At 37.8% G+C, this 18,957-nt stretch overlaps 1 protein-coding gene across 4 annotated transcripts in view; it reads right to left on the bottom strand.

Annotated features, from left to right (window-relative positions):
* The window catches only part of MAP7D2 (MAP7 domain containing 2), an 81,254-nt gene that overhangs the window by 6,922 nt on the left and 55,375 nt on the right, over positions 1 to 18,957 (bottom strand). The window contains exons 5-13 of one of the 4 annotated variants that reach the window (XM_058824952.1): positions 18,055 to 18,153; positions 16,010 to 16,120; positions 14,585 to 14,707; positions 11,580 to 11,728; positions 10,382 to 10,509; positions 3,393 to 3,616; positions 2,877 to 3,003; positions 790 to 994; positions 569 to 673 (exon numbers count right to left, since the gene is read on the bottom strand). In XM_058824952.1, coding sequence (XP_058680935.1) covers positions 569 to 673; positions 790 to 994; positions 2,877 to 3,003; positions 3,393 to 3,616; positions 10,382 to 10,509; positions 11,580 to 11,728; positions 14,585 to 14,707; positions 16,010 to 16,120; positions 18,055 to 18,153 — 1,271 coding nt within the window. The remainder of the gene's footprint in view (positions 1 to 568; positions 674 to 789; positions 995 to 2,876; positions 3,004 to 3,392; positions 3,617 to 10,381; positions 10,510 to 11,579; positions 11,729 to 14,584; positions 14,708 to 16,009; positions 16,121 to 18,054; positions 18,154 to 18,957) is intronic. The other 3 variants (XM_058824953.1, XM_058824954.1, XM_058824955.1) reach the window with 3 other exon arrangements.

Below are 18,957 nucleotides of genomic sequence, written 5' to 3' on the forward strand. Positions count from 1 at the left end.
TTTGTAACCAGACAGGGGTTCTGCAGCTGTTCTCTTTCTGCCACACAGCTGTAAACAAAGCTAATTTATGCAGCTTCAGCCATTTCCCTGTGCAGCAGTGGCCAGACAATCCTGTTCCTCTGCATAAGGCAACCACAGACAGCCAGGTGGGGGAAAAGCTGTTTGTTAATCACAAACTTTCTCAATTAATGACACAGAGCTTTTGCTAAGCAAGTTTTAAACAAAGTCACTCATGTTTCTCAGTAGTTAGTGATGTCCTGGGTTGGACAGCAATTGAAATTTGCCTTGGCATGCCATTCCTTGTTTGTGTCAGGCATTTAACTTTCAGGTGGAGGCGGGCTCTGTGTTTGCTCAGTGCCTTGGAGAAAGTCATTTGCCTTAGACAATTCACTTTGTTACAAATGTTGATGTCCATGTTCCCCTAACTGGCAAATAACAAATACTAAATTTGGCATAACCATTCACCTTTAATCTCTCCAGATTATTGTTATTAGATACTACTGGGTGCTTCCTGAGTTATGTATTTAAACAAGAAATGAAATAATTATCCTGAGATGCAAATACTCACCTTCTTCCGCTCCAGCCTTTCTTGCTCAATTTGCTGCATGATTTGTTCCCTTTCAAGACGAAGCTGTTCAGCTGCCTCACGGGCTTTGATTTCTGCTTCTTCCCTCTAATTAAAATGTGTCAAATATGTTAGGGCCATTATTTATTTCAGGCAGACTACCAAATATTAATAAGTATTTTTTTACATGTATAAAAATTTCACATTTCTGTTTGAGATGATACCTGTTTCTCAAGTTTGGCTTGGAGCTGTTTTTCTTGCTTTTCCTTTAGCATTTGTTCTTCCTCAGCTCTTCTCCTGGCTTCCTCTTCTGCCTTTTTTCTAGCTGCCTCTTCTTCACGTTTTCTTTCCTCCTCCTTCTTACGAGCTTCTTCTTCCAGACGAAGTCTTTCTTCTTCTGCCTTTCTCTTCTGCTCTTCTCTTTCAAGCCTGCAGAAAACGTAACAGAAGGTTTAAAAGGCTTCATCTGGTTTAGCATGAATCCTATTGAATGTACATCAGTAACTGGTAACACATGCAACAGCACATATTTTCATGAAAGATGCCAGGATACAAGTGAAGTGAAGACATTGAGCACATACTCAGAATTCAGGTTCCTATCAAGGTTTTACTCCAATCTTACTTTAAATGCCTAAAATATTTCATAGAAGTTATAATTTCCATTGAAAAAAATATGTGTGATCAAAGAAAACATTCCTGTTCTAATTTCAATTAGAGTGTCAATAATAAATTTCAAGAACAAAGACAACCTTTCTTTTCCTATACTTGATAACCAGAATGTTGGTATCTCTAAGCAAGCAAGTTCTTTTATCCTTTGCTTCTTCTGAAGATTAGCAGATGGGATGACTAGCAGCAAATTCCACAAAACACAGTGGAATACTGGAAGGAGTGGGTCTAAATCCCACCTGTGCTGTTCTCTGGCCCACTGAGGGACATCGTGCTCCTTAAGAATTGTTTTGTAAGTGATCATTCTTATCATTCTATCAGGGCCAAATGGCAGAAACTGGTCATTCCACTCCCACCCTGAATCAAGGGTTTAAAGAAACTGAAAGAGTTAAAAGTTTAACTAAATTTAGTTAGGGGGGATAGAAACAATTAAGAGTATAGCACAAAGAGTAGAAATAATAAGGGAGAGTTAATTATTAGCAGATAAAGTAGTTAAGGCTAGAGTGATAGACCTGCCTGTCTTTACTATGTTTAAAGAAGAAGAATGGGATGCAGATTTAATTGTGAAAAAGAAGAGGACCATAGCCTGCACCTGGGCCCCAAAACCTGAGCTATAGCCAAGAGGTTTTGGGTTTATAGCCAAAACTTGCCAACAAGGCAAAAGTAAAAGGTCACTTTGACCTCAGAAGACCACGACCCATTTCAGAACCCACTGACGCATTTGAGGTGAAGACTGCACAAGCATGAAGGAACCTTGGACTCAGTTATAAATACATTTTAATACCAAGGGGTGTGGGTGGGTTAGGTAATGAATATGTATTAGGCATTTTGGGAATTATATGAATACGTAAGACTTTTTAGATAAATAGAGAGCTGGAGTCTGTGATTCTTTGGGAATCTCCCACATCTCTGGGAGATGACTCCCGATGTGTCTGGCACTGTCAATAAACATACCCATTTCTAACTTTAACTAGCTGGAGAGTTCTATTCCACACTTCAACCCTGCCCACTGTGTCTGTAGTAAGAAAACCCAAAGCTGGGTTTTCTAGACAAGCAAAATTAGTGATTTACTATTAGAGGGTTGAAGGAAGTGCATGGTTTGCTGACACTTGCAACCAGCATCCCATATGGAAAACCACCAAAAAGCCTGTTCCCAGAACAGAGCCAGAACTGCACTGCTCAGACAGCAACCTTCATCCTGCCCACACTCAGCCCTCAATGCCTGCAGCAGAGTTGGGCAGGAAGAGGAGCTTCAGGTTAATAATGAATGATTCAAGCTGTGCCATTTAAAGCATATCCTGCTGCTGCAAGACCATTTCAGCAACGTGATCTAGTTCATTTAAAGCCACCTAAAATATTTTAGGTATCACCATACTGCAGTGTGCAGTACACTTCAGCATGGACATGCCTGAAGTATTTGAAAAAGGAATAATTTATTCAGGGTTCTTGAAGAGGCCAAATTATTATTTTTTAACTTCACTCATATTGGAGACTGCAAAAGACACTAATGAAATGAGTCCGAAATTAAAGAAATTAACAGATAATATAAACTCCTGCTTGATTCCAAAACTACCACAGTTTCAAGCATCTTCAGAGATACAGGTTAAATTATTAGGTTATAACTTTCACAAAGCAATAGAGAGACCTTTCTCGTTCTTCTCTTTCCTGTTTCTCCCTTTCCTCTTGTTCTTTCTGCAGGCGCGCCTGTCGTCTTTTCTCAGCTAGAATTTTTGCAGCTTCTTCTGCATCACTTGTTCCTGCTGTGATCTTCCCTAGGAGAAGACAACCAAGGATGGAAGTCAGGCAGGGAAAAAAGAGAGGGCCCAGCAATTCCAGGTTCATTCACCAGGCTGAAATGGGCCTGGTGAAATGGTGGTGAGACACATTTTTTAAAAAGCATATTTTATAATTTCCAGCAGAAAGAAGATGGAATAGATAAGGGCATCCCTGGATGCCAGCACTTTCACATCTTCATTAACAATTGGTACATTTGGCTTTTGGTACATTAGTGAAAACTGTGTATTCACAGGTTCCAGTATGTATCTTTACACATTCTCATAAGCCTGTGGCTGAGCAGCCTCATGAAAAGAACAGCTCATCATCACTTAAAACTCTCAGGGACCCATCAAATCTTGCACTGACATCTTGCAGCAAGGCTCACCTTCAGTGTTCTCAGCCTTTCCAGCAGAAGGCACGTGCTTCTCAGGAGCCACATCATCAGTGCGTGCTCCTGGGGACTTCAGGTGACTGACATTCTCTTTCTCCTTGTCTGCTTTCTTTTTAGGTGTTTCCTGGCTGCTGTTGCAAGTGGCACGATGCTTCACAGGAGAAGCTAGATATTGTTTGGTGTTTTTAGGAGACTGAGGATAAGTCTTTGCAACTGTCCTAAGAGGGAAAATAAAAATCAAACAAGGCCAGATGTTACACAGCTTGGAATCAAACTCCATCTTCACATTTCTCATTCTTTCTTGTCTCTGGCTGCAGAGGAGTATCAGCTGTTTTGCACAATACTGAAAAGAACCACCTGGATGCAATCAGAACTTAAAATGCATGAAACTGACACAGAACTGCACATGATTACAGAAAATTCTCATTAAAATAAACCAGTAACACTGTCTAAGGTCTAGGTGAGAGATAGGAACTTGTGGACTGCCTAAACCAGTGGTTTTAGTAATGATCATTTCAAAAGAATTCTGTCAACTTCACTGTTTGTACAGTCCTTTTCAACATGTAAACCAAAGCTATGTCTGCTCTCTGTCTGTACAAATCATGAGCTACAGTGTGCTGCTTTCATCTGAACACCACCTTGCCAACCATGGTCTTTTTCTAATTGTATCTGATTTTCAGAAAAAAACACCAAATACCAGTATATACAAAGGAATGGCTGGGTACTACTAAAAGAGACAGAACTGATCAAACCATTATATTGTCAGCAACATTGTATGAGTTAGTGCTTTTTTCAGCACCAACACAACAGACTCCAGACTCCAAACTCAGCCCCTGCAGCTTTTCAGAAGCTGCACTTGTGGTGATGGTGAGGCACCAATACACCCCATTGCAGCAATGCACCCCATTGCTTATCTGGCTGTTGCACACTTCAGGGGAAGTGATAACACTGAAGTCAGTTCTGGGAAAGTGGAAGGGTAAAGATACCTGATATTCACTGAAAATAGGTGCACAGAGAGAGAACAGATTACCAGGAAACACAAAACTACACATGAAAGCCATTCATTATTTATGTAACACCAGTAACTAGCACTTGTAACATTAAGAAAGGCTGGGATGTGTGACTAAGTAGTATAAGAATAAAGAGATTACAATCTTAAAATAACAATTTATGTGAGTCTCATTAGAATAAATTATCTGACATTAAAGTGAACATTACACATGTATTTCTAACCTTCTTCCTGGATATGCAATTATGATATAAATGTATTATGCCTTATCACTTTTTCATCTACACTGTATAGATTCATATACCATAATATGCTTACTGGACTATACACTCATTCTGGCAGACCACAAGCATGAAAAACATGAACAGCAGCTGAAAATCATTGGACTGAAGTGGCAAGTTTTGTACAGATCTAGCTATAGTATTGTGTGGTCAGAGAGTATTATAACTAGAACAGCATTTGCATTACAATAGCAGAGCAGACAATAAAAACAAGACATCTTTCAACTCCTTCCCAAACTCATGAATTTTGTAGAAAAAAGGGTTCTTTTCTACCATATTAGACTGCTGTTGAAAGAGGTTGAGACATTACACTACAAGGAGCTCACTCAGAGGTGCCTGGTTTGTGGGGAGGAAAACACTGCAGAATATTGCACCATCCCTACTTTCTTACTCCCACTGAAGAGCCACCAGAGTCCAAAAGCCTTCAGGCTGCAGGAACAGTAGCACTCAACTAAATTTGAAGTTCAACTCAGGCTCCCCCCCTGCCTGCAGGCCCAGGAGCTCCCTGTCAGCTCAGTCCTTGGCTGAGCTCAGCTGAAGGTAAGCCTGTTCTTCTTGGCTTCCCAACCTGCTGATCCTGCCATGATGTCCTGGCTTGTCCTTGGACTTGCCTCAGTCAGGCCTTTGTTGGCTCTCACTGGGCTCTTGGTTGTCCCTGGTCACTTCTTTTGCCTGCCATGGGACGGGGAGCTATGGGCAAGGTCCCTGTCCTTGTCTGTCCTGCTGCCACCCATGACTCCGGCTGTTCCATGACAGAAACAGGTTTGGAAGATGTAAACTGGCAAGCCTGATTCCAATTCTTGAAAAAAACAGCAATGGGAGAAGCCAATGAGTTTGGTTGTGTTGACCCAATCTGGTTTTAGCATTGTCTTTAGATTCCTCTTTAGGTTATAGATGCATTTCCAGGTCCTTCTGACAGTAAAGGCAGATTTCAAGGCCCCACCTACAAGTGTGTCTCTCACATGTGCCTCATCACTGCAGTCATTTCTAACTGCGTTTCATAAAAATATAATTGGCAAATAGAAAATATTTTCCTCATGTTTTTCTGCAGCACAGAGGCTGCTTCTTGTTAATTAGACAATTCTTCAAAGCAGAGTCCCTCATTGCTGTCTTTGGTTCACATTTCCAACTTTACCACACGTTCCTTGCAATACTTTTGATTTAACTGTTGTGACAGAAGGAGCAAAACAGGCTAATAACTGAGGCTGAGTCATTCTCAGTATTAGCACAGAAGTAATTGTTCTCTAATAAAGACATGACAATCAAAGAGGTTGGTAGGAAGGAGTCTAGTCATGAGAGCCACATATCTTGCACTGCATAGGCATTAGAGCAGACTGGCTGTACAACTCAGCTGGGGGATTAGAAACGTGCTGAATCTATTATTTAGCTACTGCATCTTTGAACTTTTACACCTACAGTATTTTTTTAACGGAAGTGCTACAGGCTCTTAGACCAGAACAACAAGAAAATAGTAGAGTTTCATATAAAGTAGCTAAAAGTGAGAAAAACAGAAGACTGATGACTGCAAGGATGAGAATAATGCAGTGTGTGTAGTGCAAAGCTGAGAAAGTCCCATTAATTCAACAAAAACTCTGCTGAAACCACACCACAGACCTGCATGTTCTCAAGCCTGCTTTCTGACACTGCTCTGATCACAGCTATTTCTGGGTTCTGACATTTTTGCTCTATCAGTGACATTTTCTCAAAAGCAGTTTTCTTTCACTCTTAGTTTTGATCTTTTGTAACCAAAGACAAATTAATTTCTCTTTTACATTTCTTAAAAGAGAAAAAACTCAGCATAGGTCTGTAGAATAGTTTTTTGAATAGCTGCATTATTACAGATGTTTCAAAATGGTGAACTGGCCTGTTATCTAGCTAACTGCTGAAAAATCCCTCCAAATACTCCTGAACAAACATTCTACCCATTGTTTTTATCTTTCCAAGTCAACACAAAAACTAAGAGTAGCAAATGTAGCACATACAAAATAAAATCTAAAATGGGTCACTGCAGGACATAGAAGCTACTTCTGTGGGGAATTCACCACAGGCAGACACCTTTCCAATAACTCATTTTTAAACATTTTACAAGTCTGAGTGCACTTTTTTGTACTATACTATGTGCACATTCCATCACTATTCTGCAATTTGAGCATTCACATTTGTGACATCAAAAGTGTTTCCCCCAGACTACAGGGAGCTGTCACCCAACAAAACCACCAGGTAAGGGGTCCAGTTAGAAACCATGAGCAAAGGAAATGATCTGGAAAGGAAACATGAACCACCACCCATCAGCAGCACCATCCATCAGTCACCTTTCTCTTCCCCATTTCTCCTTCCCTCATGAGGTTATGCTTTGGCAAAAGAACGTGACACAGGCTTGTGAGAGCTTTGGATTTCATTCACTGGCTTACACTATGGCTCATCTGAAGACATTTAAAATTAAATCCTACTTCCTTGATTCAGTCAGGTGCCATTGGTTTATTTAGGGACTATTTACCCAAAGACATGTGAAGGACACAGGCTTTATTGCCTCCCTGATCTATAAGAAAGCACACTTACCTATTCTCTGAGGGATACTGCAGGAATAAACTGATTAATGTACAGATCTTTGAAGATAAAGCATAAAACAAAAAATGACCCAAACCCCTCATCCTGTTGTTATTGATCCTGTGAGAGATCTGAAGAAAATGAGCACTTTACACCATCAGTATCCAATAGCAATTGAAAAAAATTAAAGACAATTTCTCAATTGTTCAAACACCTAATCCATTAACTTTCATCTTATCCACATTAAGATTCAAAATAATAGTTTTGGATTTCTTTCTGTGACATTTCTTGACATATTTACTTTCCCAAATAACATAATGTTTTGAATTCCTTCCCCGCTTTTAATTGTTGCTCAGCATATTTTGATTTTTTTTCCCTTTTCTTCTTTTTATATTTGTATCTGTTCACTTGTCTCAGATGTTATGTTTATGGGCTGACCTATTTTGCTTTCTCAGTAAAATTTGCTCATCCAAAACATTAGTATTTTATTTATGTAATTACTGCAACTCTCTTCTGCCATTTATCATGGGGCCTCTTTAGGCTGAGGTTTTATTGTCTTGTTTGATCCTGTTTCAGTTACTTTACCATGATTAAAAGAGCTTTTTATTTAATAAATAATGAAATAACATATTTAGAAGACAAGTTACTGCCACTCAGAAACCAAGATGACAACTATGAAAAACTGGTAACTAGAACAATACCAAGGAAAAAATATGTGACGTGGCGTTCAAGTTAAGAAAAGAAATGTATACAGCTAATTGCCATGTAAATCATTGGCCATACTTGATGCTTTCCTCAACAGCTTTAAAGGTTAAGGTGCTATGCAGGATCACTAACTACAAATGCTGCACAATATGTGTTCTTATTTCTTCCAGAGTATTTTTTCAGTCATATAGTGTGCTAGAAGGAGAAAGATTAAACATGTAAAAGATTGTTAGGTTTGCAAGGAGAATGAGTATTTGTATACATATTTAGACTAAAATTATACTTGAATATCAGATAATGATCTTGCTGGTCAGTGGATTTAAATACAGGCAGTAAGGCTTTTGGAACCTTCCTTTAGATTGTATAATCTTATCTCCTCAATGAAAATTAACAGTGGAAATTCAATTGTATGAAAAAATACCTATTTTATCACTAATATAATCTATATATAATAATACAATATGGTCATTAGCACACTTCTAATTTTAGAATTATGAGGGGAAGTTTTGAAAGTGCTGAAGCAGAACTCTCTGCAATCAGTAATAAACATGGATTTAAACTCTATTTACTGTATCTCTCATAAGGTCAAGAAGGGTGTCCTAATTGGGCCACGTTAAGATTAAATGCTCAGTAATACATTCCTGGACATGGTCAGAATCAGATTCCCTTGAGAAACAGAAGGAGGGGGGAAAAATAAAAAGAGATCACTACTGTGGCTCACAGTCACAGAGAAACCCACCAGTAGGTTTCTTAATTCCTCCATGCAGCATCTGTTTCTTCTTCTAAAAACAGTACTCCTTATAGGCATGAAAATATTTTCCTGTACAAAGGTTATTATAATTTGCACCTCTGGGAAAAAAATTCTTCATAATTTCCTAATCTTTTATCAAAATTAATGCTTCAAATTAAGACTGGGCATACATTTTCCATAAAGCACTAAAGAGCTGTCTCCAAATAACTTTTTCTTTTAATCACTGGACATTCTCTGATGATCTGCACTAACCTTTGCCTGCCCAACAAGCAGCACTTGACTCCAAGCGAATTCATTTCCTGCCAATCATTTTGTTTAACTAAATGTGTCTCTTGGTGGGTCTATTTTTTTTTTCTCTTATACTTTACTGTTATACTGAACAAACTGAAAAATGCATTCTGAGCAGGGAGTATTGGTACTTGCAGAATAATATACAGTCTTACAGCTCAAACTTTTTTTTTTACTTTAAATTGCAGAGTGCCACTAGACAATGATCTGCTCAAAACTGTGATAAGAAAGCTGTCATTACCATTGTATTTCATTAAATTTTCCTAAAATGGATGTAGTTCATACCACAGAATCTGATGACATTACATATATAATATTGGAAGTTTGAGAATTTGTAGCTTTATAAGAAAAACCAAGAAATGCAGTGTCCCAGTTACATGCAAGGGGATGTCTAAACCAGAAAGAATGCTGAGAGTCAGATGGTTTCCTTATGTTGTCTAACATCAGATTCATACACAAAATCATCCCCCACTAAAGGGCTGTGCCCTCAGAGCTGAAAGAGAAAAGGAACACCAGCTGGTTTTTCAGGCAGAAGAAATCTGTCAGAAAGGGGATCATCAAGTCTGGTTCAAAATATGGCCAGCTTCATATTAAAAAAGATAAAAAAGAATTTTCAAGACAGAAGTGGCACTCATAAACAAGGTCTAAGGGAAAAAGTCCAAACCCATCAACCAGCCAAATAAATTAGGCAAGTACTGTAGAACAGGACTACTTTAGCATACTCCTACATTAGAGCCAGACTTAATATTCTGTTCTAAGAAACCCATTTGCTTAGATTTGAGTTTCAAGCTGTGGTACACATAAAACAGTTTTAAGCAAAAGACAATCAAGAAAAGCAAGTCAGTTGTCAGTAAGCCCAGATATGCTATAGAACCACAGCTCTGCATTAAAAAAAAAGGAGCAAAAGGCACAACAAAACCAGAGGTCTGCAAATAAGCAAAGGTTAAAACCAATGGCTTAGATGACACACAGTTAAGTGTATTTATGGCACCAGATGGTCATGCCAACAATACGAAATGCATATATTAAATGCTGGAATTTCTAGTTAGTATTCATGATGAGTGCATTTCATCACATTAGGAAGTTTCTTCAAAATCAAACAACAAAAAAAGCATATTTTAAAAAAATGTGAAGTAAAGTTTCATATGAATAATGAAATGCACTGTAATCTCAAGACTGAGGAAAGGTAGAGAGAACTGTCTCTAGTGGGTACTACCACAATATTACAGATATCAGATTTGTCATCTACACCTCTCCTCTCACCCATCTGTATATGTGTTTACGTATTAATAAAATTAACTAGATTTTATACAACACTTCAAAGGAAGTTCCTCAAGAATCTGTGCCTTATTTACAGGTAATGAGAAATTCACAGGATATTTTTCCACTAAGAAAAGCATACTTAGGTGTTGCAGGTGATGCAGATCTTCTGGAGATAGCAGCAGGAGAATCAGACCTTCTCAGAGGAGATCCCATACCAGATGAGGAACCAGGTGTTGCAGATCGCTTCTCCTTCTTTATCTTCTCAGTCTAGAAGCACAGTTCATTTTCATTTCCATAATTAGGATAAATAAATCAAAAATGCATTTGATTGTTTTATTTGCAAGCTGGCATATAAAGAGATTTGTGTGGCACACTTGTAAAAGCTTTTTAAACAGGCAGCTCACAAGTGAGGTGCTATTAATAGTTTTTTATTTTACATAGACATAGCACACACCCACCCCTGTCTTGCATGGGTAGAGCATGCAAATTTCAGATAAGTAATACACATCACAGCCTCTGCAAGAGCTCTTGGATGGGGTGGTGGCACTGGGTGGAATCTTCAAAATCATCCACATGCCTCTGCTTAGACATGATCAGCAGTGCAAACAGGCATCTCACAGAAATGTTGCTGCATGTAGCACTGTATCACACCTAAGAATGACATTACCCAAATCTTTATTGCCAGCTTTGGTTCTCTCACTTGCAGATGGCATGATTCCCCCTAACATTAAGTATTTCAAGATACAGGACCTTACATGAATATTATAGCCCTAACACAGATTTTTTTAAAGCATGCCTTCAGCTGTGTAGACTCCGTGAAGGTGAGTGACTTGTCTTTTCTTTTCTGGAAACAACAGTGGATCGATAAGGCATCTTTTAAGCAAATAGCATTAAAAATGTCCACAGAAAGAGTTAAAGCAATTGGTATAAAACAGAGGCATTATCAATACACTTGGGGAATTGCTGAAATATATGAAGCTTGCTCATTAACCAGCAAGCCTGGATAATCATACTCAGGAGGGAATTCTATTTGTCATCCCCATTCCCAGAAGTTATAAACAAGTCCAAAAACATACACTTCAGTGCCTCAGTTCTCTGAAAATAGGGGTGCTGGTGTTCCAATACCAGCACTCAGCACTGATTCCCAGCAGGAAGAAGATATTGAAATGCACCTTAACAGGAGCACAAAGACAACAGGTGTTGGCACAGCTCACTTTTCTACTGCTGTTTCCTATAGCAGGGGAAGCACTTCATTTGTATTCATGTAAAGTGAAAGATAACAAGCAGAAGCTGCATCAGTTTACCCAGCAGTGAAATCAAAACCATTACAAACTCACCTGAGTAACTTCAGCTGCAGGTGCCCCTTTCATGGCATTGGCAGTGGAGGGTGAAGTTGCCTTCTTCCCGTCGGTGCTTCGGGTGGGGGAAGGCTTGTAGGGAGATTTAAGAGGACTAGCTGGTGCTACACGAGGACAGATATGGAATACTAAAGAGTTATAGCACAATAGCAAGAGCAAAAAGGAGCACGGATAGAGGAAGTAAAGGAGGGGAGAAAACAGCATACTTTTATGTTATAATGTTCAAAGGTAGTTTTAAAGTGGTTTTTAGTGTCTTAAAATATCACATATAATGCATTCAACATGATCCCATGTTTATTAAAAATGTCTTGACTAAAACATTTTATAGGAAAAAATTATCTCTAAAATATAATACTCTTTTCCTCATACACCTTTTGAATCACCAAATGACTAATACTACGACTTTTTTCTTCTAAGAAGTCCAACCTTCTTGGCATATGATAAAAAGAGTAAGCAGATAATGCTAACTGGGTGACTTTTGAACCCATACTGCAAAACAGGAAAGGTGACAGAAGCATAGGGAGTTTTGTCTTTTTTAAACCCTAAACATGCAAAGGCTCCTAAATATGTTAATTACTTTCCAAATAAGATTTAATAAAAAAATAAAAAAGCCCCCAAACCTAAACTAAATGCTGCTGTAGGTATTTCAGTTATTGTTATTTGAGGGAGACATCAATTTGAGTGTGACACATGCATTACAGCTTATAAGGCAGCTTTTTTTATTTGCAATATGAACAGGATTTTTTAAAATGGGATATTTTACTCCTGATTTTGCTCATATTGCCTTCTAAGATGAAACTTTCACATTCATACAGAACAATCAACAGAGTACATGTTTTATCAATAAGACAGACACTAATTGCAATCAAGTGATAGAATGTTTCCAGTTTTAGTCAACTAAAGTCAGGAGGGATATTGACTTAGAAAAAGCAGCAATTATGCACTAATGTAAAGAAAGTCACGTTCCCAATTTTTTTACTGGAGACAGCCCTAATAAAATTTTTATGAAGACTTTTTGAATACTTTGAAGTTTAACCGAACCTTTGTACTCTTTGACCCACTTTCCAGCCAACTGGCATAAGGTCACTTGATATTAACAAAAACATTCAGAAACTTAAAAGCTGCCTAAGAGAAATATTTTTACTTCAACTGTTAAAAGAATTAATTATGCATCCAGTAACAATGGTGTGCCTGAATATCTTGACTTCGAGTGACATTAACAATGTGTTGCTGTAGAGTCTGAAATCGAGGCTCCTCATTTCTAAGCTTACAGAAAATTCAGTAGCAGAGCAATTTTGACCCCAGCATAATGACAGGAGGCACAGCATGAGCTCCTGGAAAGGAAGATCCCTCTTCCTTATTCAGAAGCTATTTCTATGGTGAGAATTACATGACAAATGGGAGATGTCCTTCAACTATTTTGCTGGCAATTACTGACAAAATGTCAATGGCCCCTGAGATTGTTGTTTGCAACCTGTGCTACAGCCTGATTGACTTGTGGGGAAATGACAAGAGAATGCTTTTTCAAAAAGCTGGTCCCAATATCAGCTGCCCTGTTTCAGCTCAATGAAAAAGCAGTTTTCAGAACAAATTGTACCCTTGTCAGACATGCCAGTGTATTACTTTAAAGATCCTGTGATGAAGAGAGATAAACCTGAGAGTTTACAAACAAAATGAGTGAGGAAGGACAAAAGTCATCCTTATTGATTTCTTGGAAATCAAATACAAAACAGAAAAAAATCAACCACAGGGGGCCTCAGCAATTCAGCTCAAAATCTTAAGCAGAATGTACTGATCTAATTTTGACTTGGGTTTTGCTCACTCTTGACAGTAGCTGGTCCCTGAGCAGTAATCAAATCAGGCACTTTCTCAAGTGCTATATGAAAACATTTCTGCTTCCAGTAGAGGCTGTTTTTAATGTAGAAACATGGGAAGCAATTTTAGAGGCATTCAGTATCAATGTCCCTATGCACTGAACAGATAAGAAATGGACAAGGGAAAGTAGGTTTACTTAGCAATTCATTTCTAAACAGCTTTATATGAAAAACACAGCGACAGAACTTCAGCCTAGTTTAACCAAGAATGTGTGAAAACACTCATCATAAAGATGATCTGTCTTTATCATCTAAATAGTTTAATCTTGGAAAAGTGTCTTTATCATCTAAATAGTTTAATCTTTTGCAGACAGGCATTTGGGTGCATGCTTTGGGGGGCTTTTTTTGTTTGCTTGTTCTAATAAAAGTAAAAAGGGCTGTTAAGCTTTTGTCTTGTTTCAGCCAGTGCTATAACCAGGTATGGCTTTATAAACAGAAACTACTCAAAGTCAGGCACTTGCCCAAGTACTAGCAGGACTGGAAACATTATTTTTATAGCTGTTTGCAAAATACTGGTTTTATTAGTCTACCCTTTGCATGGAATGGTAACTATCATCCCTTAAAGATCAATAATTTCTGTAACTGACACCTCCCTATCAATAGTCTGGTTTTCTGTATGTGCATTTACACCTATACATACATATAGGTGTCACATACACACAGTCACACAGTTAAAGGCAAAAAGACACTTAATAGATAGAAACTGGAACCCTGGTAAAAATAATTAAGTCTCAGTGGTGCACTGGGATTTTTGTTCTACATAGTATTCAGGTATGACAGGGCTGACGTTAATAAATCAATCAAAGCCTCCGAGAGTTGTCACATCCTTGTCTAAAAACCTGTTTCTTAAATGAATATATTATTTTTTTGATAGTCTGCAGTATTAATGATTTTTTTTCTAAAATAGGTATTCAGAATAGCACAGACAAGATAATGTGCTTTTCAAAGATTTTAAATACACTGCTATATTAAACAACTTAGTTCATCATTGATTTTATAGTATCCTGTAAATTGCCAATTGTTTCATAGTATTCTGTTTCTTCCAGCAGCTACATAAATGCAGCTAAAACATACTTCAGTGGTTTCAAAGTGATGAAGTCACACTTTTACCTGGAGTATTGTACTGCTCAGAAAGCATTAATGTACTTCTGCTTCTGGCTAAAGATGACTGTGTGGGAGTCAGCAGTCGAGAAACAATAAAGTTCTCCATTGGACTAAGATGCATGCGGTGAGCTGAAGGATGGGAGCAAATAAAATAAAATTTAAAATGCAAAGAAATAAAACAATGTTACATTGAAATAACTGAAAGAAAATTATGAAATGATGAAATGAAATGACAAAATATTCTAGAACTTTTTGAGATTTAAAATACTTGAAGATAATTTTCATTCCCTCTGAAAAAATCTTCTAATTTCTCCATTGTTTAAGTTTCTCACTTATACACTACACACAGTAAGGTTAAGCTCACGTTGTATGTTGATTTTACTCAAGAGGCATGTTACGTTCTGCAAAATGGTTGCTTTCATGACTCAGCATTAAAAAAGTTTGTCTTCTTCCCCAGCAGGAAAGGTAAAACACTTGGTAAACGGCTCAGCTGCTCACTGATGTGCCACCCGTGCTGGGACTGCATTTGAAATCTGCCATCTCACCATGTTACGTAAGTCTTATTTATACAATATGCCTGCATTACTTCCTGCTCCATAAATATAAGTGTCAACTATATAAGACATATATATATAGATGTTCCTATTACATGTATATATACCCATCTGTAGCCATAATAACCTCAAAGCTTCTGATGAGCTTAAGCAATTCAAAAATTAAAGTAAATTTACCTTCTCTTTTTCATTCTAGAAACAAACCTCCATAATTTATTTCAGGAAATATATTTTTTCCCATTAGACTTTAAAAAAAAGGGGTAGAAAGAAATAAAACCTAAATAAAACACAACATAAACCTAAAAAAATCCAAAGAGTTCACAGTGAGGTAAACTCTTCAGTCCTCTTTGTAGTGTTTAGCAACCACTAATCCTACAAGATGATCATCTTGATCATCTTTTGTGGAGTCACTTGAGGATCAGTTTCGTAAGAAATTAAGGGGCTCTACAACTCTGGTCACCAGATTGAAGTCTCCCAGGTGGCTCATCAGACATATCCCTGCATATGGAACATCCCATATCTACTGCCAGGCCACACCTTTGCTTTGCTTGTTTTTCCTTATTTTGATAGAAGGTCACAAGCAGTACAGTTAAAGGAAATTGCTGCAGTCGCAGCCTGTAGTTATAACCTGGTTTGCTGGAGTACCAAAATTTGGAAAAGAATCAGTAAAAGCCCATGGCATTTGTGCTGGACTATGATCTCCAGCAGGCAGCACAGCCTTGGGACAGGCTGCAGAACCATGTCTCAGAATGTTTGAATACAGAATGTCTCAGATGTTTGAATAACAGACATAAGCAAAGCCCAAAGCTCTATGGAGCAGAAGTGCTCTAAGCAGGAGGAGAGTTGATGCTGGCAGCAGACCAGCAGGTTCACTTGCCTCTGTCGGGGGAGTGCGTTATGGCCGCTGTGGAGGACGAGAGGCGTTTACTGATCGGCGACTCCATTTGCTTTGGCAGATTCATTGTAGAAGCTGAAAGTTTGTCACATGCTGCAGAGAAACGCATTGAAGATATTTGTATTCACACCACAGCGTTGATAAACTCCAAAAATTAACCTTGCATCTGTACTTGTGGCCTTGCACTGATCATAGCGCTGAACTGCCACGAGATTGTGGCCACAGCTCCCTTCACAGAGAGCAGCGGGCACGTGAGATGAGCTCTTTGTGACCACTGAGGACCAGCACCCTATGACACAAGCTTTGGCATGCAGCTTTTCTGCTTGTGAATTTCACATTCCAGTTTCACAAAAGCCTATTTTTTATACTGACACTGATAAATAATTATATATCAGCACAAGCATAAAGTTACCCAAAGAAAACAAACTGCATACATGGCAACTCTGAACTCATCTTCATTCCCCCTCCCCTCTACCTTCAGTCTGGAAGAGCTGAGGTTCACATCAGACCTTACTCTAATAAGAAAATGACATAACCAACATTTGTGCATCTATATGAGACCTCACTGTTTTAATGACTGAGCAGGCATCAGCCATTTGGCTTTATCTTTCTGTGCTTGAGAAGAACTAAAAAAACAAAAATACCAAAGGTTTTTTGGTATTTTTCTTCTGAAATACTATTTGATAAAGTCTGCTTGAGCATAATATAAATTTCCTACCTTGGGATTTATTCAAGTGAATGAAAGAGAAATCTTACTCAAGTGTTAGCAGAGTACTAGTACATGATCACTGTATGATACACAGAAGCTAAAAGCACAGACGCTTTGTCCCCTACATTTGAATTTTATTTCTTTCAAAATCAAAACTATTTTCAGCTAGAGACATGTATGTGACCCTAATTCTGCATCTTCTAGGTTACTGCATTTCTATTATGTCCATCAAATCATTGCCTTAGTGGGGTTTCCAAAATTTGGCTGCATCTGCTACAGTAAACAATGCAATTCACTACATTTCCTTTTTTAAAAAAGCAGATATAATGCTGGTATGCTGCAAAACATCAGTTGCACAGGCAAATACCTTTGCACATGAACAACAATCAGTAAAAAAATTGATTATGTTTGCACAGAAATATTAATTCTGTGAGATCATAGGCAGAACAGTATTTACTGTGAATTCTGCAGGAGTAATAGCCAAACAAGTCCTCCTTTGGGGGAGAGAACAAACCTACTTCTCAAAAGCACAGGCTGTGTTTTCCTTTCAAACTACCAAGTACATTTGCAATCATGAAGTCACATTTTCAATTTGAAATCCAACATGCAATCCATTTGTTAGTTTGGAGAACTCATACTTCAGAGTATTATTATTCCCTTTTATGGGAATAATAATAATAAAAAAACCACAAATAAAACACCACTATAAAAAAACAAACCACAAAAGCAAAAAACAAAAACAAACTAAACCTGAATAATAGAAAACATGATTGCTTAAACAAAGTCAACCACTTGAGTTGGTTATAATTTGTTCTAGGAAGCTGAAAACATAACATGGCTGTTTGTACCAAATTTGCTTGTTTTCAAAATATTGCAGAAGGCCCTTGAGATAGAAAAAGAGGGCTGTTTTCATGAAACGTGGTCTTCATAACACATTTTCTTACTGTGCAACTGAAATTTTTCTCAACAGCACCTGTACACATCCATTAGAACTGTCAAATATACATGTAATTACAGACACACACAGCACCCACAGAATTAAAAAAAATTAAAATCTGAGCATTAGAAGTGTACAGTTACTGAGAAGACCATGAAATGCCTCTATTGTGCTGGAATGTGATGCATGCACTGCTCCACCACGGCAAAATTAAAAGGAAATTAAAAGACACTGGTCTACATCACTAAGGGTAATGCTGTAGAGTAGCAGACTGAAATGATAAGAAAACAGTGGTTAAGAAGAACAAGAATCAGTGGATGGATTACAGTGATTAGAACAGTTATAAACAAGACACAATGGTACTGTGATTCTCTGAAATACCATTGAAGGAATCAGCAGGAGCAGTAGAGGTCACAGGGTCTGGAGGAAGGGTGTTGGCAGCTAAACCTAGAACAGGGGGTGGGGTATTTTCTGATTCACCTACACAGCAGAGAAATCAGAGCAAAAAGAGGTGAAAGAAATTACTGAATAAGTTGGGGGAGCTGGAATTAAGCACAAACTGTATCACAAAGAAAACTGGTTTCTTTCTCAAAGTATAAGAGACTTTTTTAATTATTATAATTTCCTGGCTTTTTTAATGACATATCATGAAAACTATGATATGAAACAGTTTGCCTTTTTAAAGTTAAGTACACTTACACACTGTTTAAAAGAGAGTAATTGTTATATTTCATCAACACCCAAACATGGATGTTTTTCTCTATCACATCAGTTTATACAAATGGATAAATTCAAATAAATTTTATGTTTTAAAAGAGAAAACATGCACCTTTCTGAAATATAAAAGCAGCACATGACTCATTATGTAATAAAAAGAATTTCCTCCGAAGTCAAAGCCAAAATAGCAGTAACAGAATGTACGTGGGGAAAAAACACAAACTATTTTAAACTGCACATGCTGCATAGTCATCTAGAAATTCCCATCAGGTTTTTAGAAGTACTAAACAAAAACAGAACATCTTTTGCAAGCCTTAGACAGCACTCAGTCCTTTGGTGAATATTAAATTTGCTAACTGTGTGCAGGAGAAGACAATGTGGAAGAAGCTATTAAGGGAGACAGTGCACCAATTTTAATTTTAGCATTTAGCATCCTCCAAACTGATTCTGCTTACTCTATTAAAATGATCTGCATTCCTAAAGTTAGAGGAACCTGTCTCCACAGAAGGTATTAAGGAGAGGAAGCCCGGCAAGCAATTACAAAGCACTTATTCACGCCCCAAGGCA

This window comes from Ammospiza caudacuta, chromosome 2 (assembly GCF_027887145.1).
Source record: "Ammospiza caudacuta isolate bAmmCau1 chromosome 2, bAmmCau1.pri, whole genome shotgun sequence".
NCBI lineage: Eukaryota > Metazoa > Chordata > Aves > Passeriformes > Passerellidae > Ammospiza > Ammospiza caudacuta.